Source organism: Salmo salar, chromosome ssa25 (assembly GCF_905237065.1).
Source record: "Salmo salar chromosome ssa25, Ssal_v3.1, whole genome shotgun sequence".
NCBI classification, from domain to species: domain Eukaryota; kingdom Metazoa; phylum Chordata; class Actinopteri; order Salmoniformes; family Salmonidae; genus Salmo; species Salmo salar.
Genome location: NC_059466.1, coordinates 39,543,708 through 39,567,162, shown reverse-complemented (window position 1 = coordinate 39,567,162; position 23,455 = coordinate 39,543,708). Strand labels below are relative to the sequence as shown.

The 23,455-nt window shown below is 42.1% G+C and overlaps 1 protein-coding gene across 10 annotated transcripts in view; it reads left to right on the top strand.

Annotated features, from left to right (window-relative positions):
* The window catches only part of inpp4aa (inositol polyphosphate-4-phosphatase type I Aa), a 45,497-nt gene extending 33,588 nt beyond the window's left edge, over positions 1 to 11,909 (top strand). For 2 of the 10 annotated variants that reach the window (XM_045707516.1, XM_045707515.1), the window contains exons 11-25: positions 1,725 to 1,829; positions 2,511 to 2,619; positions 3,088 to 3,105; positions 3,359 to 3,545; positions 3,899 to 4,204; positions 5,672 to 5,822; positions 6,445 to 6,585; positions 6,765 to 6,803; positions 6,954 to 7,126; positions 7,391 to 7,514; positions 8,022 to 8,289; positions 8,976 to 9,244; positions 9,355 to 9,467; positions 9,631 to 9,785; positions 10,130 to 11,909. In XM_045707516.1, coding sequence (XP_045563472.1) covers positions 1,725 to 1,829; positions 2,511 to 2,619; positions 3,088 to 3,105; positions 3,359 to 3,545; positions 3,899 to 4,204; positions 5,672 to 5,822; positions 6,445 to 6,585; positions 6,765 to 6,803; positions 6,954 to 7,126; positions 7,391 to 7,514; positions 8,022 to 8,289; positions 8,976 to 9,244; positions 9,355 to 9,467; positions 9,631 to 9,785; positions 10,130 to 10,262 — 2,291 coding nt within the window. In that variant the 3' untranslated portion in view covers positions 10,263 to 11,909. The remainder of the gene's footprint in view (positions 1 to 1,724; positions 1,830 to 2,510; positions 2,620 to 3,087; positions 3,106 to 3,358; positions 3,546 to 3,898; positions 4,205 to 5,671; positions 5,823 to 6,444; positions 6,586 to 6,764; positions 6,804 to 6,953; positions 7,127 to 7,390; positions 7,515 to 8,021; positions 8,290 to 8,975; positions 9,245 to 9,354; positions 9,468 to 9,630; positions 9,786 to 10,129) is intronic. The other 8 variants (XM_045707524.1, XM_045707517.1, XM_045707521.1 and 5 more) reach the window with 8 other exon arrangements.
* Positions 11,910 to 23,455: the final 11,546 nt, after the last annotated feature.

Below are 23,455 nucleotides of genomic sequence, written 5' to 3'. Positions count from 1 at the left end.
TTGGCTGGTACTGAATATCAGAAACCTTCTCCATTAGCACTATAAAATAATACACTACATGACCAAAAGTATGTGGACACCTGCTCGTCGAACATCTCATTCCAAAATCCTGGGCATTCATTTGGAGTTGGTCCCCCCTTTGCTGCCTTAACGGCCTCCACTCTTCTGAGAAGACTTTCCACTAGAAGTTGGAACATTGCTGCGGGAACTTGCTTCCATTCAGCCACAAGAGCATTGGTGAGGTCAGGCACTGATGTTGGGTGATAGGCCTGGCTCGCAGTCGGCGTTCCAGTTCATCTGAAAGGTGTTTGATGGGGTTGAGGTCAGGACTTTGTGCAGGCCAGGTAAGTTTTTCCATACCGAGCTTGACAAGCCATTTCTGTATAGACCTTGCTTTGTGCACGGGGGCATTGTCTTGCTAAAACAGGAAAGGGCCTTTCCCAAACTGTTGCCACAAAGTTGGAAGCACAGAACCGTCTAGAATATCATTGAATGTTATAGCGTTAAGATTTCCCTTCACTGGAACTAAGGGGCCTGGACCGAACCATGAAAAACAGCACCAGACCATTATTCCTCCTCCACCAAACTTTACATTTGGCACTATGCATTGGGGCAGGTAGCATTCTCCTGGCATCCGCCAAACCCAGATTAGTCTGTCAGACTGCCAGATGAGGGAGTTTGATTCATCACTCCAGAGAATGCGTTTCCACTGCTCCAGAGTCCAATGGCGGTGAGCTTTATGTGGTATAAAGCTCACCGCCATTGGACTCTGGAGCAGTGGAAACGCATTCTCTGGAGTGATGAATCAAACTCCCTCATCTGGCAGTGGTGAGCATCCAACTGATGCTAGGCATTGCACATGGTGATCTTAGGCTTGTGTGCGGCTGCTCGGCCATGGAAACCCATTTCATGAAGCTCCCGACGAACAGTTATGGTGCTGACATTGCTCCCAGAGGCAGTTTGGAACTCGGTAGTGAGTGTTGCAACCGAGGACAGATTATTTTTACCCGCTGCGCGCTTCAGCACCTGGCGGTCCCGTGAATAACATAACTTACAGTTGCCTAGGGCATCTCTAGCAGGGCAGAAATTTGATGAACTGACTTGTTGGAAAGGTGGCATCCTATGACGCTACCACGTTGAAAGTCACTGAGCTCTTCAGTAAGGCCATTCTAGTGCCAATGTTTGGCTATGGAGATTGCATGGCTGTGTGCTTGATTTTATACACCTGTCAGCAACGGGTGTGGCTGAAATAGCCGAATCCACTCATTTGAAGGGTTGTCCTCATACTTTTGTATATATTGTGTATTTCATATCTCTAACGCATCAGTAACATACAGGACGAGACTATCAGTAACATACAGGACGAGACTATCAGTAACATACAGGAAGAGACTATCAGTAACATACAGGAAGAGACTATCAGTAACATACAGGAAGAGACTATCAGTAACATACAGGAAGAGACTATCAGTAACATACAGGAAGAGACTATCAGTAACATACAGGAAGAGACTATCAGTAACATACAGGAAGAGACTATCAGTAACATACTGGAAGAGACTATCAGTAACATACAGGAAGAGATTATCAGTAACATACAGGAAGAGACTATCAGTAACATACAGGAAGAGACTATCAGTAACATACAGGAAGAGACTATCAGTTACATACACAGGTACAGTAGTCGGCATCATCATAACATTTCCAACCTACTCCTCTTCCAGGTCCCTCCTTTAAATCCAGCACTCTGAAAGCAGAGAAGAAGCTGGAGTTTATCCCCACTAACCTGCACGTCCAGAGGATGAGAGTACAAGGAGAGTCTGGCTATGGTAGGGGACCTGTCATATCTATCAGTCTCTATGGTAGGGGACCTGTTATATCTATCAGACTCTATGGTAGAGGACCTGTTATATCTATCAATCTCTATGGTAGGGGACCTGTCATATCTATGAGTCTCTATGGTAGAGGACCTGTTATATCTATCAGTCTCTATGGTAGGGGACCTGTTATATCTAGCAGACTCTATGGTAGAGGACCTGTTATATCTATCAGTCTCTATGGTAGGGGACCTGTTATATCTATCAGTTTCTATGGTAGGGGACCTGTTATATCTATCAGTCTCTATGGTAGGGGACCTGTTATATCTATCAGTCTCTATGGTAGGGGACCTGTTATATCTATCAGTCTCTATGGTAGGGGACCTGTTATATCTATCAGTTTCTATGGTAGGGGACCTGTTATATCTATCAGTCTCTATGGTAGGGGACCTGTTATATCTATCAGTCTCTATGGTAGAGGACCTGTTATATCTATCAGTTTCTATGGTAGGGGACCTGTTATATCTATCAGTCTCTATGTCCTTTATATCCATAATTATATCCATCTGGCCCAATGTAATTCTCTGTTTATATCTGTCTAAAAGTACTCTCTTCCCCTCCACCTCCCTTTCTCCCCTCTCTCCTCCTCCCTCCCTCCCCTCTCCCTCCACTTCCCTCCGTCTCCTTTCCTAGACAGGACCTATGACGTAGTAACTATAGGGGCCCCAGCAGCCCACTACCAAGGCTTTAAGCACTGTGGTCTCCGGAAACTCATCCACAAGTTTGAGGAGGCTAGGAAACAGTGAGTACAGACAATAGACCCGCTGTCCCTAATTACTTTCAGTCGCAGACTGTATTTTTCCTTGAGTTTATGGTTGGGGTTGGAACATAGTTCTAAATAATTTGTACACAAAGCCCAAACAGATATACTATTTGACAAAGAAAGAATAACTTCACACCTTGATCACATTGGGATATGATCACATATGCCTCTCTATTCATGCATGGGAATACCTGAGAACAGATTTTGTAAATTAAAATCATTTTGAGATGATTCCCTGGTGATTGTACAGGCTTTTATGTCCAACAAAAATTATAAATATATTTATTTATATTTTGCTGAGAAAATTTGGGGGTACGAATAATATCAATTGTGGCTGCCAATCGGGAAATCCTGCTACAGGCACATCAGTTTGAGATTTCATTGTTAACATTGATTTAGATGTATAACCTTTGACTGAATTGTCTTTTTTTCTTGCTTTCTGATCAGCGCATATGAGGAGGAATGGTGAGCTCTGTCACCTGGTCTGTTTATGCATGCATTGTGGGTAGATGTGTTTATGCCCTGTATTACATCGTTTTAAATCTGCACGTGTCAGCACCTTTTCACTCCTGATCTCTCTCTCTCTCTCTCTCTCTCTCTCTCTCTCTCTCTCTCGCTCACTCTCTCTCTCTCTCTCTCTCTCTCTCTCTCTCTCTCTCTCTCTCTCTCGCTCGCTCTCGCTCTCTCGCTCACATATTCACACATACACACCTTGCAGCAGTGCTGGGTCTGGCTCTAAGCCGGTGGCCTACCTGCCTCGGGACGTGTTGAGAGCGAAGGAGCTGATTGGTCAGGTCAACACTTTGAAGACTCAGGTTTGCTACTACACCGAACGTTTGTCCCGCGCTGCCAAGGAACGCTCAGCCAACTCTCTGGAGAGAACCCTCGCCATCCTCTCTGAGAAGGTAGGAGAGGGGGAGAGAGGGAGGGAGGAGGGGAGAGAGAAGGAGGGAGGGAGAAGAGAAGGGAGAGAAGCATTGAGAAATGCCCTCATGTATCTATGCAATGAATGTATTTCACTGTATTAATACATACTATTATACTGTATATCTCCCTGTCTCCTCCACTCCCTGTCTCCTCCTCTCCCTGTCTCTATTCCATCTCTCGTCCTGTCTCTCCTCCATGTCTCTCCTCAATCTCTCTCCTCTCCGTTTCTCTTCTCTCCCTGCCTCTCCTCCATCTCTCTCCTCTTCTCCCTCTCTCCTCCATGTCTCTTCTTCTTTCCCTGTCTCTCCTCCATCTCTCTCCCCTTCTCCAGACTCGTCAGTTGGTGACAGTGTGTGACTCTAAGCTGCTGTCCTCAGCCATCCTAGCCCTTTCTGCCGCCCGGCCGGAATGCATCGCCCAGAGGGGCACTCCCTCCCCATCGTCCCTCACCCCCTCTCCATCCCGCTCCCCCTGTCGCTCCTCTACCTCACCCTGTCGCTCCTCTACCTCCCCCTCACGCCAATCCACCTCCCCCTCGCGTCACACCATCTCCCCTCGCCACTCAGTATACGTGGAGGGAGAGAGGGGGAGAGGCAAGCGCTCCTCCCTACAGGCTGACTGGCATGAGGAGGACTGGGTAAGGAGACATTGATCATTTTCTGTTCAACAATTGAGAATAACAATATTGTATAGAATGTACAGTCGTGGCCAAAAGTTTTGAGAATGACACAAATATACATTTTCACAAAGTTTGCTGCTTCAGTGTCTTTAGATATTTTTGTCAGATGTTACTATGGAATACTGAAGTATTCTCAATGGGATTAAGGTCTGGGGAGTTTCCTGGCCATGGACCCAAAATATCAATGTTTTGTTCCCCGAGCCACTTAGTCATCACTTTTGCCTTATGGCAAGGTGCTCCATCATGCTGGAAAAGGCATTGTTCGTCACCAAACTGTTCCTGGATGGTTGGGAGAAGTTGCTCTCGGAGGATGTGTTGGTACCATTCTTTATTCATGGCTGTGTTCTTAGGCAAAATTGTGAGTGAGCCCACTCCCTTGGCTGAGAAGCAACCCCACACATGAATGGTCTCAGGATGCTTTACTGTTGGCATGACACAGGACTGATGGTAGCGCTCACCTTGTCTTCTCCGGACAAGCTTTTTTCAGGATGCCCCAAACAATCGGAAAGGGGATTCATCAGAGAAAATAACTTTACCCCAGTCCTCAGCAGTCCAATCCCTGTACCTTTTGCAGAATATCAGTCTGTCCCTGATGTTTTTCCTGGAGAGAAGTGGATTCTTTGCTGCCCAACTTGACACCAGGCATCCTACCAAAAGTCTTTGCTTCACTGTGCGTGCAGATGCACTCACACCTGCCTGCTGCCATTCCTGAGCAAGCTCTGTACTGGTGGTGCCCCGATCCCGCAGCTGAATCAACTTTAGGAGACGGTCCTGGCGCTTGCTGGACATTCTTGGGCGCCCTGAAGCCTTCTTCACAACAATTCAACCGCTCTCCTTGAAGTTCTTGATGATTGGATAAATGGTTGATTTAGGTGCAATCTTACTGGCAGCAATATCCTTGCCTGTGAATCCCTTTTTTGTGCAAAGCAAGGATGACGGCACATGTTTCCTTGCAGGTAACCATGTTTGACAGAGGACGAACAATGATTCCAAACACCACCCTCCTTTTGAAGCTTCCAGTCTGTTATTCGAACTCAATCAGCATGACAGAGTGATCTCCAGCCTTGTCCTCGTCAACACTCACACCTGTGTTAACGAGAGAGTCACTGACATGATGTCAGCTGGTCCTTTTGTGGCAGGGCTGAAATACAGTGGATATGTTTTTGGGGGATTCAGTTTATTTGCATGGCAAAGAGGGACTTTGCAATTAATTGCAATTCATCTGATCACTCTTCATAACATTCGGGAGTATATGCAAATTGCCATCATACAAATTGAGGCAGCAGACTTTGTGAAAATTTGTGTCATTCTCAAAACTTTTGGCCACGACTGTATATGCAATGTTTTTTTCATATTTCATCCCTCTATCTTTTTGTCACGCTCTCCCTCCACCCGCCCCTCTGACCCACTTTCTCTACCCTCCAGGAGAAGGTGTGGTTAAATGTAGATAAGAGTCTGGACTGTGTGATCCAGAGGGTGGAAAGACTGCTGGCCAAAGACAGGCTGCAGAGTGACAGCAGCAGTGAGGATGTGTTCCTGGATGCTCAGCAGCTGACCAACGCCACTACTAAGAGAAGTAAACATACACATATGTTCACATGCTAGTAGAATGGATCTATTGAAGTGCAATAGGCTATTTAACTAGACATTGTTGCATCTCCTAATTTTCTAACTAACTGATTGAGGGAAGGTATTTCAGTTTTTTATTTGTAATGCATTTGCAAAAATGTCCAAAAACCTGTGTTTGGGAATGATTGATGGATGGGTGGATGGATGGGTGGGTGGGTGTTTGGGTGGGTGGCTAGTTGTTTGGGTGGATGGATGGATGGATGGGTGGGTGGGTGGGTGGGTGGGTGGCTAGTTGTTTGGGTGGATGGATGGATGGATGGATGGATGGATGGATGGATGGATGGATGGATGGATGGATGGATGGATGGATGGATGGATGGATGGATGGATGGGTGTTTGGGTGGGTGGCTAGTTGTTTGGGAAGATGGATGGATGGATGGATGGATGGGTGGGTGTTTGGGTGGGTGTTTGGGTGGGTGGGTGGCTAGTTGTTTGGGTGGATGGATGGATGGATGGGTGGGTGGGTGGGTGGGTGGGTGGGTGGGTGGGTGGGTGGGTGGGTGGGTGGTATGTATTGGTTTAGAAGTTGAGGTTAGGGGATAAAAGGGAATGTGTGTGAATCCCATGAGGTATCCATGGAAACAGGGAAGCCTTCTGGATACACCCTGGATCGTCATCTTCATCACCTCTTCTTCCTCCATCATCATCATTGTCATCATTCCCTCATCTGAGCACCACATGTCAATCAAACCATGAAAGACAAAAGCACTGTAGGTTCATGGCCACTTTGACTGTTCTATACTGTAACATCATTCTTTAACTAGCAGACATAAACACTGGTGTTATAACACTGGTGTTATAACACTGGTGTTACAACACTGATGTCATAACACTGATGTTATAACACTGATGTTATAACACTGATGTTATGCTCTTCTCTCCCCTCTAGACAGCAACCCAGACATAGAAAAAGAAAAGCCCTGCCCAGGTAAGAGCAAGATTGTGTGTGTGTGTGTGTGTGTGTGTGTGTGTGTGTGTGTGTGTGTGTGTGTGTGTGTGTGTGTGTGTGTGTGTGTGTGTGTGTGTGTGTGTGTGTGTGTGTGTGTATACTGTATAACCTCTCTCCTGTCTGTACCAGGTGAATGGAGTGAGGCGCTGTACCCTCTCCTGACTACCCTGTCAGAGTGTGTGTCTCTGATGAGTGACAAGGCTAAGAAGTCCATGGTGTTCCTCCTAATGCAGGACAGTGCTCCCACCATCGCCATGAACCTCACGCTACAGTACAGAAGAGATGTGGTCTTCTGTCAGACGGTGGGTTTACATACACACACGCGCACTCGCGCGCACAGGTACACCCACGCGCAGGTACACACACATGCATGTGTGTGTACACACTCACACAACACCACTCTTGCACTGCAGCATAACTAGATGGATTTAATTGCTGTTCTATAATATACATTGTTATTGTATTGATCAATAACATTGTTATTATAGATGTTTGACAGATGATTATATAGATGATTATAGTTGTATAGGTTATTGACAGTTGTATTGGTGTTTTCCACTGTGTAGCTGTCAGCTCTGATCTGTGGCTTCGTCATCAAACTGAGGAACTGTCTCTGTGACGACGGCTTCCTCAGGCAGCTCCACACCATCGGCCTGCTGGTCCAGCATGAGGGCCTGCTTAGCACCTATGGTAACCTCCTGCCTGTGTGTGTGTGTGTGTGTGTGTGTGTGTGTGTGTGTGTGTGTGCGTGCGTTCTTGTGTTTTCTTTAATGAAAACACACACACACATGATTATGTTGATTTGAAACTCACTTTATTTATTTTTTTAATGACCACTGAAACCTACTCTGACCCCTTACTCTTAAATGATGACCACTGAAACCTACTCTGACCCCTTACTCTTAAATGATGACCACTGAAACCTACTGTGACCCCTTACTCTTAAATGATGACCACTGAAACCTACTCTGACCCCTTACTCTTAAATGATGACCACTGAAACCTACTGTGACCCCTTACTCTTAAATGATGACCACTGAAACCTACTGTGACCCCTTACTCTTAAATGATGACCACTGAAACCTACTCTGACCCCTTACTCTTAAATGATGACCACTGAAACCTACTCTGACCCCTTACTCTTAAATGATGACCACTGAAACCTACTCTGACCACTTATTCTCTTCAATCTTAAAGGGGATGAGCTGGCCATGTTGGAGGACATGAGTGTTGGCGTGATGGACCTGCGGAACGTCACCTTTAAAGTCACCCAGGCAACCTCGGTCTTCGGCCCAGACATGCTGCCTGTCATCACCGGGAACCGGGACGGCTTCAACGTCAGGGTTCCGTTACCAGCGCCGATGTTTGATGCGTTGCCGCGGGAGATCCAGAACGGCATGCTGCTGCGGGTGCAGCCTGTTCTCTTCAATGTGGGAATCAATGAACAGCAGACACTGGCAGAGAAGTGAGTGAACAAGAGAGGAGAGGGGAGGAAAGATGAGGAGAGGTGATGGAGGGAGGAGAGGTGATGGAGGGAGGAGAGGTGGAGGGGTGATGGAGGGTGGAGGGGTGATGGAGGGTGGAGGGGTGTTGGAGGGTGGAGGGAGGAGAGGTGATGGAGGTGATGGCGGGAGGAGAGTGGATGGAGGGAGGAGAGGTGATGGAGGGGTGGTGGAGGGAGGAGAGGTGATGGAGTGAGGAGAGGTGATGGAGTGAGGAGAGGTGATGGAGGGAGGAGAGTTGATTGAGGGAGGAGAGGTGATGGAGGGAGGAGAGGTGATGGACGGAGGGAGAGAGGAGTGGTGATAGAGGGAGGGAGGAGAGGTGATGGAGGGAGGAGAGGTGATGGAGAGGTGATGGAGGGAGGGAGTACCAGCAGCACAATGTAAGAGGGGTAGTCAAAAGGTGTGTTACCATGGCAACGGCAGCCAGCCGATATTTGTGGTGATACCATTTGATTGATGAAGGTTACCTCCAATAATCACGAGGCGCTTGTTATTGTGCCTTTTCTAAGCTTGTTTATTAGACATGCCAGTACAGACTAGAAATGACGTGTTTACAGCCAGTTTTAACAGAAACGATGAAGGAGACTGAGAGAACATTAGGCCTACTCCCTATAGATAGACTGTAAGAAATGCTGATGTGTTGTAGATTGTCTGTCTGTCTGTCTGTCTGTCTGTCTGTCTGTCTGTCTGTCTGTCTGTCTGTCTGTCTGTCTGTCTGTCTGTCTGTCTGTCTGTCTGTCTGTCTGTCTGTCTGTCTGTCTGTCTGTCTGTCTGTCTGTCTGTCTGTCTGTCTGTCTGTCTGTCTGTGTATCTATAGGTTTGGAGACACGTCTCTTCAGGAGGTGATAAACATGGAGAATATGGCTCGTCTCAGCTCCTACTACGACCAGTACAAAGAGGTCCTGCCTGAGGACTGTGAGTCATACACAACCTCATCTTAACCTCAACCCCTAATTAAGTGGTCAACAACCGGGTTCCTAAAATGTACGTCAGTGCAATAATCCTCTCTTCTCTCTCCTCTTCAGGCCTCCCTCGTACCCGTAGTCAGACCAGTCTGCCTGAGCTGCTGAAGCTGCTCGATCACAACATCAGTGCCAGGAAGAGCAAGAACGTAGAGATCCTGTGGCAGGCAGCGGAGGTAGAGACATTCTCCCCTTTTTCTCTCTCTCTCTCTACAAGATCCTATTTTCTAGCACTCTGAATGAGCTGAAGTCTTTGCCTGACTCTCTACTCTCACCCGTTCTCCTCTGCCCCCCCTTCTTTCTCTCTCTCTCCCTGTATCTCGCTCTCTCCCTCCCCAGGTGTGTCGGCGTCTGAACGGCATGCGTTTCACCAGCTGTAAGAGTGCTAAGGATCGTACAGCCATGTCTCTAACCCTGGAGCAGTGTCTGATACTCCAGCAGGAGCACGCCATGGCCCCACAGGTCTTCTTCCAGGCCCTCGACTGCATGCGCAGGTGAGCCAGCCACACAACTGCCTGAACAAAAAGAGACAAGACATTGTAACGTCTACCATGTAGAATTAGAAGAAAATAAAGAATTCTGTCCATGTTTATAACTTCATGTAATATAACTCCATCTCCATCTTATCTTTTAAACCCTCCCCCTATCCTCTCTCCTGGCCTCTTCCCTCCCCTCCCCCCTCTCCTTCTCTCTCCTCTCCTCTCCTCCCCCTCTCATTCTCTCCACCCTCCTCTCCTTCTCTCTCCTCTCCTTCTCTCCGCTCCCCTCCCCCCTATTCTTCCCTCTACTCCCCCCTTCTTCCCTCCTTCTCTTTGCTCTCCTCTCCTCCTTCCGACAGTGAGGGCTGCAGACGAGAGAACACCATGAAGAATGTAGGATGTCGTAAATACGCCTTCAACTCCCTCCAGCTGAAGGCCTTTCCCAAACAGTACCGCCCCCCTGAGGGCACCTATGGGAAAGTAGATACCTGATTGGACAGCTGCCCATCTCTCGAAGTAGCCAATAGAAGGGGACAGAGACTAGACAATGTCAACGTCAACAACAACATAAAAGCAAAATAACTTAATGAAAGCAACCGACCACTTTATATAGTGCTGACTCACTGTTGATGTTATCTGTGGTAGATTGATAGCACTTCCCTCTCCTTTGGGATTAGAATCTCTGCGTTATGTCATGAGAATCACTACACGCACACAACAACAAGTTAAAAACAGCTTTTCAAATACATTGTCACAGATTGAATTGATGTAAAAGCCCTTTAATTCTAGAGCTGCTGTTTTAGTTGTATTTATCATGTGGCCTGGGTTCTTACCGCTGTCTCTCATGGAACTGTAAAGTGAAAATTAAACTTAAGTACATTTAAAGAGAACAAAACCTTTGTGTACAGAGCATCAATGTGTTATTTGCTCATGATTATACACAAGGATTAGATGTAGACACTTGTATCTATGATGTATGAAGACCTATCCCAAACGTATTTGATAATGCAGCTACTGGACAGGGTTAGTGCAAAATGGTGCACCACTATCCTGTGTTTTAGTTTTTCTACTGAGAGTCATACAGTTACAGTGGTCAAGGTTCATCTTTCCCTTGCCACTGCATGTTTATTTTATGTTTTATATCTTGTCATTGAGTGCATGGTACAATGCTCCACTATATTAGATGCAAGGATGGATGGGGTTCACACACAACAAAATGAATCCAAAAACAACTCAATTAAAATATATGCCCACATGCTTGTAGATTGTATTCAACTGAAAAATAACATGGTATCCAAATCTTGCACTCCCCGAACCCCTGTCTGTTCATAAAGTAATGTTTAGATACATGACCTAGATGGTAGGCATATTAACTTTAAATAAAACTATAGACTCAGCCAAACTATAACATATTAGCTTAGAGTAAGGAACAGTGTTATAAGAAATATTATGTCGGCAGCTTTTCTCTGCGAGTTTCATCTCATCTCTTTTAAGAATCCCAGAGGAATACTACAACACGGATAGAAGCTAACTCACTCTGACGCTGCAGAAGGCGCCTGGCTGACTGGAACACCACAGGAGCAACACCACAGGAGCAACACCACAGGAGCAACAAAACACTGCTTTATTATTTGTACAACCAATGGAGATAAATTGAAGTGTCTTACTGTTGAATACATTAGATAGAAAAGGCTCACATTAGTATTGTACTTTTGGATATAATGGACTGGTACATTGCATAGAAAGAAGTCTGTTTAAAATGGACAGTGTTGTGCGTTAAATTGTACTGTGAACCCCTCACTAGCTTCTGTTTCCTTGTTTATCTATGGCTTTTATTGCACATTACAGAGACAGTTTATTTTTATTTAGGAAAACATTTTTAAACGTTATTTTGCTGAATATTCTTGATGCTGATGCACTGAACATTTCTGAAAAAAGTTGCCAAAATGCTGCGCGTTTTATCCATTTAATTTTACATGTCATCTATTTTTCTTTGTATCTATTGAGCCACACACTTTCAGGTAAAAACATCTGTATCTGTACAGGTACAGGCTTTGCTGTAAAATGTGCTTTCGCCCTAAACTCTGTAACTTGAGCTATTAAAATATGAGCAGTAAACTGTTTCACCATATTCTGTGACATGTAAAGTATACCTCTGGTCTTTATATCCTGTCTGTCTGTGACATGTACAGTATACCTCTGGTCTTTATATCCTGTCTGTCTGTGACATGTAAAGTATACCTCTGGTCTTTATATCCTGTCTGTCTGTGACATGTAAAGTATACCTCTGGTCTTTATATCCTGTCTGTCTGTGACATGTAAAGTATACCTCTGGTCTTTATATCCTGGCTGTCTGTGACATGTACAGTATACCTCTGGTCTTTATATCCTGGCTGTCTGTGACATGTAAAGTATACCTCTGGTCTTTATATCCTGTCTGTCTGTGACATGTAAAGTATACCTCTGGTCTTTATATCCTGTCTGTCTGTGACATGTAAAGTATACCTCTGGTCTTTATATCCTGTCTGTCTGTGACATGTACAGTATACCTCTGGTCTTTATATCCTGTCTGTCTGTGACATGTAAAGTATACCTCTGGTCTTTATATCCTGGCTGTCTGTGACATGTACAGTATACCTCTGGTCTTTATATCCTGTCTGTCTGTGACATGTACAGTATACCTCTGGTCTTTATATCCTGTCTGTCTGTGACATGTAAAGTATACCTCTGGTCTTTATATCCTGTCTGTCTGTGACATGTACAGTATACCTCTGGTCTTTATATCCTGTCTGTCTGTGACATGTACAGTATACCTCTGGTCTTTATATCCTGTCTGTCTGTGACATGTAAAGTATACCTCTGGTCTTTATATCCTGTCTGTCTGTGACATGTAAAGTATACCTCTGGTCTTTATATCCTGTCTGTCTGTGACATGTAAAGTATACCTCTGGTCTTTATATCCTGGCTGTCTGTGACATGTACAGTATACCTCTGGTCTTTATATCCTGGCTGTCTGTGACATGTAAAGTATACCTCTGGTCTTTATATCCTGTCTGTCTGTGACATGTAAAGTATACCTCTGGTCTTTATATCCTGTCTGTCTGTGACATGTAAAGTATACCTCTGGTCTTTATATCCTGTCTGTCTGTGACATGTAAAGTATACCTCTGGTCTTTATATCCTGTCTGTCTGTGACATGTAAAGTATACCTCTGGTCTTTATATCCTGTCTGTCTGTGACATGTAAAGTATACCTCTGGTCTTTATATCCTGTCTGTCTGTGACATGTAAAGTATACCTCTGGTCTTTATATCCTGTCTGTCTGTGACATGTAAAGTATACCTCTGGTCTTTATATCCTGTCTGTCTGTGACATGTACAGTATACCTCTGCTTTATATCCTGTCTGTCTGTGACATGTAAAGTATACCTCTGGTCTTTATATCCTGTCTGTCTGTGACATGTAAAGTATACCTCTGGTCTTTATATCCTGTCTGTCTGTGACATGTAAAGTATACCTCTGGTCTTTATATCCTGTCTGTCTGTGACATGTAAAGTATACCTCTGGTCTTTATATCCTGTCTGTCTGTGACATGTAAAGTATACCTCTGGTCTTTATATCCTGTCTGTCTGTGACATGTAAAGTATACCTCTGGTCTTTATATCCTGTCTGTCTGTGACATGTACAGTATACCTCTGCTTTATATCCTGTCTGTCTGTGACATGTAAAGTATACCTCTGGTCTTTATATCCTGTCTGTCTGTGACATGTAAAGTATACCTCTGGTCTTTATATCCTGTCTGTCTGTGACATGTAAAGTATACCTCTGGTCTTTATATCCTGTCTGTCTGTGACATGTAAAGTATACCTCTGGTCTTTATATCCTGTCTGTCTGTGACATGTAAAGTATACCTCTGGTCCTCATATCCTGTCTGTCTGTGACATGTACAGTATACCTCTGGTCTTTATATCCTGTCTGTCTGTGACATGTAAAGTATACCTCTGGTCTTTATATCCTGTCTGTCTGTGACATGTAAAGTATACCTCTGGTCTTTATATCCTGTCTGTCTGTGACATGTAAAGTATACCTCTGGTCTTTATATCCTGTCTGTCTGTGACATGTAAAGTATACCTCTGGTCTTTATATCCTGTCTGTCTGTGACATGTAAAGTATACCTCTGGTCTTTATATCCTGTCTGTCTGTGACATGTACAGTATACCTCTGGTCTTTATATCCTGTCTGTCTGTGACATGTAAGGTATACCTCTGGTCTTTATATCCTGTCTGTCTGTGACATGTAAGGTATACCTCTGGTCTTTATATCCTGTCTGTCTGTGACATGTACAGTATACCTCTGGTCTTTATATCCTGTCTGTGACATGTAAAGTATACCTCTGGTCTTTATATCCTGTCTGTCTGTGACATGTAAAGTATACCTCTGGTCTTTATATCCTGTCTGTCTGTGACATGTACAGTATACCTCTGGTCTTTATATCCTGTCTGTCTGTGACATGTACAGTATACCTCTGGTCTTTATATCCTGTCTGTCTGTGACATGTAAAGTATACCTCTGGTCTTTATATCCTGTCTGTCTGTGACATGTACAGTATACCTCTGGTCTTTATATCCTGTCTGTCTGTGACATGTAAAGTATACCTCTGGTCTTTATATCCTGGCTGTCTGTGACATGTACAGTATACCTCTGGTCTTTATATCCTGTCTGTCTGTGACATGTAAGGTATACCTCTGGTCTTTATATCCTGTCTGTCTGTGACATGTAAAGTATACCTCTGGTCTTTATATCCTGTCTGTCTGTGACATGTACAGTATACCTCTGGTCTTTATATCCTGTCTGTCTGTGACATGTAAAGTATACCTCTGGTCTTTATATCCTGTCTGTCTGTGACATGTAAAGTATACCTCTGGTCTTTATATCCTGTCTGTCTGTGACATGTAAAGTATACCTCTGGTCTTTATATCCTGTCTGTCTGTGACATGTAAAGTATACCTCTGGTCTTTATATCCTGGCTGTCTGTGACATGTAAAGTATACCTCTGGTCTTTATATCCTGTCTGTCTGTGACATGTACAGTATACCTCTGGTCTTTATATCCTGTCTGTCTGTGACATGTAAAGTATACCTCTGGTCTTTATATCCTGTCTGTCTGTGACATGTAAAGTATACCTCTGGTCTTTATATCCTGTCTGTCTGTGACATGTAAAGTATACCTCTGGTCTTTATATCCTGTCTGTCTGTGACATGTACAGTATACCTCTGGTCTTTATATCCTGTCTGTCTGTGACATGTACAGTATACCTCTGGTCTTTATATCCTGTCTGTCTGTGACATGTAAAGTATACCTCTGGTCTTTATATCCTGTCTGTCTGTGACATGTAAAGTATACCTCTGGTCTTTATATCCTGTCTGTCTGTGACATGTAAAGTATACCTCTGGTCTTTATATCCTGTCTGTCTGTGACATGTACAGTATACCTCTGGTCTTTTTATTCGGTCTGTCTGCCTGCATGCAGGGACGCACGTGCACACACACACACACACACACACACACACACACACACAATTCTAAATGATCTTGATAAGGCGTCTTTAAGACCTTGAACTGTCTTTCTTTCCCTTTTTAACCTGTCAGTCGCTTAGTAGGCTTAACTGCTTTAATTCAGCTGTTGCATAGCAAACAACGTTTTAAACAATGTTCTCTGATTTACTCCTGTAAAATAAGGAGCTCATGCATTGTAATATAATTATGCATTAGCCTATGTGTTTTATCCACTGGAGAGAGATAGATACATACAGTCTACTACTCAATGTGGAGGGCATGAGCGGCAACACCAAACACTGCCTCGCTCAAGCTTGACAAGCTCTACCGTCCGGCAAGGGCTTGGGAAGTAGCTACATTGTAGCCAATGTCAGGGTGACAGTCACCTTAAACACTCGCATACAACGCTCGAAGCAACAGTTCACCCGTTATGAATCATTTTTTAATAAAAAAATAAACAATTATCCGTTTAATAATTGTACATTTCAAATTATTTGTGTACAACTAACAGTGAAATAGGACTCACTCATCTGTCTCAACAACATAATTCAAAACTCAATGTAGACCTACTGTAGGTAGTTGAGTGGTAAGAAATGGAAGAAAACACCGCTCAATCAAAAATGACTATAGTAGAGCGCTTTCGACACAGCCACTCTTTTCCTTTTGACCCACGCACTCTCCCCATACTCCGTTCGACGTATTGGGTTGCAGCTACCACCTTCTCCAAACTACTCTGCGGACTGCAGCGCCACTGTTGCTGCAATTTGAGGACAGCACGTGCAATAGCGAATCTGCCTGCCTAAATATTCGCTGCCTCACTGGCGACAGTGGCGAGACAGCCCGGTAGTCGATCAATGCGATTATCAAGTTTGCATATTGGAGGAGCATTGGAGTGTGGTGCATATGTACGCTTTAAATTAATAACATAAATTTAAAGTGTAGGCTTGTGGACAGTCGACTATATCGGGGTAGTAGGCCTATGCCACAAATTCAAAGGCTGTATACAGTCGTGGCCAAAAGTTTTGAGAATGACACAAATATTAATTTTCACAAAGTTTGCTGCTTCAGTGTCTTTAGATATTTTTGTCAGATGTTACTATGGAATACTGAAGTATAATTACAAGCATTTCATAAGTGTCAAAGGCTTTTATTGACAATTACATGAAGTTGATGCAAAGAGTCAATATTTGCAGTGTTTACCCTTCTTTTTCAAGACCTCTGCAATCCGCCCTGGCATGCTGTCAATTAACTTGCCACATCCTGACTGATGGTAGCCCATTCTTGCATAATCAATGCTTGGAGTTTGTCAGAATTTGTGGGGTTTTGTTTGTCCACCTGCCTCTTGAGGATTTACCACAAGTTCTCAATGGGATTAAGGTCTGGGGAGTTTCCTGGCCATGGACCCAAAATATCGATGTTTTGTTCCCCGAGCCACTTAGTCATCACTTTTGCCTTATCACCAAACTGTTCCTGGATGGTTGGGAGAAGTTGCTCTCAGGATGTGTTGGTACCATTGTTTATTCATGGCTGTGTTCTTAGGCAAAATTGGCAGAGAAGCAACCCCACACATGAATGGTCTCAGGATGCTTTACTGTTGGCATGACACAGGACTGATCGTAGCGCTCACCTTGTCTTCTCCGGACATGCTTTTTTCCGGATGCCCCAAACAATCGTGAAGGGGATTCATCAGAGAAAATGACTTTACCCCAGTCCTCAGCAGTCCAATCCCTGTACCTTTTGCAGAATATCAGTCTGTCCCTGATGTTTTTCCTGGAGAGAAGTGGCTTCTTTGCTGCCCTTCTTGACACCAGGCCATCCTCCAAAAGTCTTTGCCTCACTGTGCATGCAGATGCACTCACACCTGCCTGCTGCCATTCCTGAGCAAGCTCTGTACTGGTGGTGCCCCGATCCCGCAGCTGAATCAACTTTAGGAGACGGTCCTGGCGCATGCTGGACTTTCTTGGGTGCCCTGAAGCCTTCTTCACAACAATTGAACCGCTCTCCTTGAAGTTCTTGACGATCCGATAAATGGTTGATTTAGGTGCAATCTTACTAGGAGCAATATCCTTGCCTGTGAAGCCCTTTTTGTGCAAAGCACGTGTTTCCTTGCAGGTAACCATGATTGACAGAGGAAGAACAATGATTCCAAGCACTACCCCTCCTTTTGAAGCTTCCAGTCTGTTTTTCGAACTCAATCAGCATGACAGAGTGATCTCCAGTCTTTTTCTTGTCAACACTCACACCTGTGTTAACGAGAGAATCACTGACATGATGTCAGCTGGTCCTTTTGTGGCAGGGCTGAAATGCAGTGGAAATGTTTTTGTGGGATTCAGTTAATTTGCATGGCAAAGAGGGACTTTACAATTCATCTGATCACTCTTCATAACATTCTGGAGTATATGCAAATTGCCATCATACAAACTGAGGCAGCGGACTTTGTGAAAATTAATATTTATGTCATTCTCAAAACTTTTGGCCATGACTGTACATTCTGCTGGTGCAGACTTTGTACATTCAGGGCACGTGCTGAGCTTTATTGCCTGTGACAGGTTGAATGCCACTACTGGTTTTATACACATTGGGCTCTCTTTTAAATAATATGGATGTGTTTACACAGTACAACTCTGTAGCTTATACCCAGATTAGTCTGCAGACTCCAAATCAGAATTGAAGCCAATCAGACTGTTCTGCGTGATCATTCAGTCACTGTTGGTCTCCTCTAGTTTATCATCACTGACCTCACAACTCCTGACTCTGGTGTCGAGTTGGGTAAATAAATCACAGTGTATAGAAGACCATACCTCAGTTACATTTTAGTAAAAAAAAAAATAAACATGACTACTTACACAACGACTTAAAGACGTGGTCCGGAACTTTGGCGACTACTAAGTATTTTTTAAATCTCCCGCTTTGGGCTGGATGTGTTAATGTGTTGTTCATTTCATGCATAATTTATGGGCAGAATGACTGTTTTACCTCAATTAGCCACGAAAGCTCCAGTTAGAAAGCTTTCTGGAAGCTGTGCCAATTTCCCTCCATTTTCCCACACTTTGGCCAGCATCCCAGCAATTCGAGTTCTAGCCAATGAGCTTCAGCCCCTCGCCATTTGAGTGACAGCTAGCAAGATGCACAAACAGCAGAATGAGAGAGAGCAATGAGGTGGTGCACATATGTGACGTAGTACGCAATTTTCGGGGACCACTTTTGGCTCATGGGTGCTACTTTCAGAAGTACTGGCTCAAAAGTATCCAAAAGTATTGGAGAATCTATTTAATTAAAGATTCATTTTAGGCAAAAATGGGGGAAAAGGGGCGGATCCTTAACATGTTTTAATGTATCACAGTGGCTAGGTTATATTTGATCTGTATCTGTGTTAATGTATCATAGTGGCTAGGTTATATTTGATCTGTCTCACCCTGTGTTAATGTATCATAGTGGCTAGGTTATATTTGATCTGTCTCTGTGTTAATGTATCATAGTGGCTAGGTTATATTTGATCTGTATCTGTGTTAATGTATCATAGTGGCTAGGTTATATTTGATCTGTCTCTGTGTTAATGTATCATAGTGGCTAGGTTATATTTGATCTGTATCTGTGTTAATGTATCATAGTGGCTAGGTTATATTTGATCTGTCTCACCCTGTGTTAATGTATCATAGTGGCTAGGTTATATTTGATCTGTATCTGTGTTAATGTATCATAGTGGCTAGGTTATATTTGATCTGTATCTGTGTTAATGTATCATAGTGGCTAGGTTATATTTGATCTGTCTCTGTGTTAATGTATCATAGTGGCTAGGTTATATTTGATCTGTATCTGTGTTAATGTATCACAGTGGCTAGGTTATATTTGATCTGTCTCACCCTGTGTTAATGTATCATAGTGGCTAGGTTATATTTGATCTGTCTCACCCTGTGTTAATGTATCACAGTGGCTAGGTTATATTTGATCTGTATCTGTGTTAATGTATCATAGTGGCTAGGTTATATTTGATCTGTCTCTGTGTTAATGTATCATAGTGGCTAGGTTATATTTGATCTGTCTCACCCTGTGTTAATGTATCATAGTGGCTAGGTTATATTTGATCTGTATCTGTGTTAATGTATCATAGTGGCGAGGTTATATTTGATCTGTCTCTGTGTTAATGTATCATAGTGGCTAGGTTATATTTGATCTGTCTCTGTGTTAATGTATCATAGTGGCTAGGTTATATTTGATCTGTATCTGTGTTAATGTATCATAGTGGCTAGGTAATATTTGATCTGTATCTGTGTTAATGTATCATAGTGGCGAGGTTATATTCGATCTGTATCTGTGTTAATGTATCATAGTGGCTAGGTTATATTTGATCTGTCTCTGTGTTAATGTATCACAGTGGCTAGGTTATATTTGATCTGTATCTGTGTTAATGTATCATAGTGGCTAGGTTATATTTGATCTGTCTCACCCTGTGTTAATGTATCATAGTGGCTAGGTTATATTTGATCTGTATCTGTGTTAATGTATCATAGTGGCTAGGTTATATTTGATCTGTATCTGTGTTAATGTATCATAGTGGCTAGGTTATATTTGATCTGTATCTGTGTTAATGTATCACAGTGGCTAGGTTATATTTGATCTGTCTCACCCTGTGTTAATGTATCATAGTGGCTAGGTTATATTTGATCTGTATCACCCTGTGTTAATGTATCACAGTGGCTAGGTTATATTTGATCTGTCTCACCCTGTGTTAATGTATCATAGTGGCTAGGTTATATTTGATCTGTATCTGTGTTAATGTATCATAGTGGCTAGGTTATATTTGATCTGTATCACTGTGTTAATGTATCACAGTGGCTAGGTTATATTTGATCTGTATCTGTGTTAATGTATCATAGTGGCTAGGTTATATTTGATCTGTCTCTGTGTTAATGTATCACAGTGGCTAGGTTATATTTGATCTGTCTCACCCTGTGTTAATGTATCATAGTGGCTAGGTTATATTTGATCTGTCTCACCCTGTGTTAATGTATCACAGTGGCTAGGTTATATTTGATCTGTCTCACCCTGTGTTAATGTATCACAGTGGCTAGGTTATATTTGATCTGTCTCACCCTGTGTTAATGTATCACAGTGGCTAGGTTATATTTGATCTGTCTCCGTGTTAATGTATCATAGTGGCTAGGTTATATTTGATCTGTATCTGTGTTAATGTATCATAGTGGCTAGGTTATATTTGATCTGTATCTGTGTTAATGTATCATAGTGGCTAGGTTATATTTGATCTGTATCTGTGTTAATGTATCATAGTGGCTAGGTTATATTTGATCTGTATCTGTGTTAATGTATCATAGTGGCTAGGTTATATTTGATCTGTATCTGTGTTAATGTATCATAGTGGCTAGGTTATATTTCATCTGTCTTACCCTGTGTTAATGTATCATAGTGGCTAGGTTATATTTGATCTGTATCTGTGTTAATGTATCACAGTGGCTAGGTTATATTTGATCTGTCTCACCCTGTGTTAATGTATCATAGTGGCTAGGTTATATTTGATCTGTATCTGTGTTAATGTATCATAGTGGCTAGGTTATATTTGATCTGTATCTGTGTTAATGTATCATAGTGGCTAGGTTATATTTGATCTGTATCTGTGTTAATGTATCATAGTGGCTAGGTTATATTTGATCTGTATCTGTGTTAATGTATCATAGTGGCTAGGTTATATTTGATCTGTATCTGTGTTAATGTATCATAGTGGCTAGGTTATATTTGATCTGTCTCTGTGTTAATGTATCACAGTGGCTAGGTTATATTTGATCTGTCTCACCCTGTGTTAATGTATCATAGTGGCTAGGTTATATTTGATCTGTATCTGTGTTAATGTATCATAGTGGCTAGGTTATATTTGATCTGTATCTGTGTTAATGTATCATAGTGGCTAGGTTATATTTGATCTGTATCTGTGTTAATGTATCATAGTGGCTAGGTTATATTTGATCTGTCTCACCCTGTGTTAATGTATCATAGTGGCTAGGTTATATTTGATCTGTCTTCTGTGTTAATGTATCATAGTGGCTAGGTTATATTTGATCTGTATCTGTGTTAATGTATCATAGTGGCTAGGTTATATTTGATCTGTATCTGTGTTAATGTATCATAGTGGCTAGGTTATATTTGATCTGTATCTGTGTTAATGTATCATAGTGGCTAGGTTATATTTGATCTGTATCTGTGTTAATGTATCACAGTGGCTAGGTTATATTTGATCTGTCTCACCCTGTGTTAATGTATCATAGTGGCTAGGTTATATTTGATCTGTCTCACCCTGTGTTAATGTATCACAGTGGCTAGGTTATATTTGATCTGTATCACCTGTGTTAATGTATCATAGTGGCTAGGTTATATTTGATCTGTCTCACTGTGTTAATGTATCACAGTGGCTAGGTTATATTTGATCTGTATCTGTGTTAATGTATCATAGTGGCTAGGTTATATTTGATCTGTATCTGTGTTAATGTATCATAGTGGCTAGGTTATATTTGATCTGTATCTGTGTTAATGTATCATAGTGGCTAGGTTATATTTGATCTGTATCTGTGTTAATGTATCATAGTGGCTAGGTTATATTTGATCTGTATCTGTGTTAATGTATCATAGTGGCTAGGTTATATTTGATCTGTATCTGTGTTAATGTATCATAGTGGCTAGGTTATATTTGATCTGTCTCAGTGTTAATGTATCATAGTGGCTAGGTTATATTTGATCTGTCTCACCCTGTGTTAATGTATCACAGTGGCTAGGTTATATTTGATCTGTCTCACCCTGTGTTAATGTATCATAGTGGCTAGGTTATATTTGATCTGTCTCACCCTGTGTTAATGTATCATAGTGGCTAGGTTATATTTGATCTGTCTCTGTGTTAATGTATCATAGTGGCTAGGTTATATTTGATCTGTATCTGTGTTAATGTATCATAGTGGCTAGGTTATATTTGATCTGTATCTGTGTTAATGTATCATAGTGGCTAGGTTATATTTGATCTGTATCTGTGTTAATGTATCATAGTCGCTAGGTTATATTTGATCTGTATCTGTGTTAATGTATCATAGTGGCTAGGTTATATTTGATCTGTCATCTGTGTTAATGTATCATAGTGGCTAGGTTATATTTGATCTGTATCTGTGTTAATGTATCATAGTGGCTAGGTTATATTTGATCTGTATACTGTGTTAATGTATCATAGTGGCTAGGTTATATTTGATCTGTATCTGTGTTAATGTATCATAGTGGCTAGGTTATATTTGATCTGTATCTGTGTTAATGTATCATAGTGGCTAGGTTATATTTGATCTGTATCTGTGTTAATGTATCATAGTGGCTAGGTTATATTTGATCTGTACTCTGTGTTAATGTATCATAGTGGCTAGGTTATATTTGATCTGTATCTGTGTTAATGTATCACAGTGGCTAGGTTATATTTGATCTGTATCTGTGTTAATGTATCATAGTGGCTAGGTTATATTTGATCTGTATCTGTGTTAATGTATCATAGTGGCTAGGTTATATTTGATCTGTATCTGTGTTAATGTATCATAGTGGCTAGGTTATATTTGATCTGTATCTGTGTTAATGTATCATAGTGGCTAGGTTATATTTGATCTGTATCTGTGTTAATGTATCATAGTGGCTAGGTTATATTTGATCTGTATATGTGTTAATGTATCATAGTGGCTAGGTTATATTTGATCTGTATCTGTGTTAATGTATCATAGTGGCTAGGTTATATTTGATCTGTATCTGTGTTAATGTATCATAGTGGCTAGGTTATATTTGATCTGTATCTGTGTTAATGTATCATAGTGGCTAGGTTATATTTGATCTGTATCTGTGTTAATGTATCACAGTGGCTAGGTTATATTTTATCTGTATTACCTGTGTTAATGTATCATAGTGGCTAGGTTATATTTGATCTGTATCTGTGTTAATGTATCATAGTGGCTAGGTTATATTTGATCTGTATCTGTGTTAATGTATCATAGTGGCTAGGTTATATTTGATCTGTATCTGTGTTAATGTATCATAGTGGCTAGGTTATATTTGATCTGTATCTGTGTTAATGTATCATAGTGGCTAGGTTATATTTGATCTGT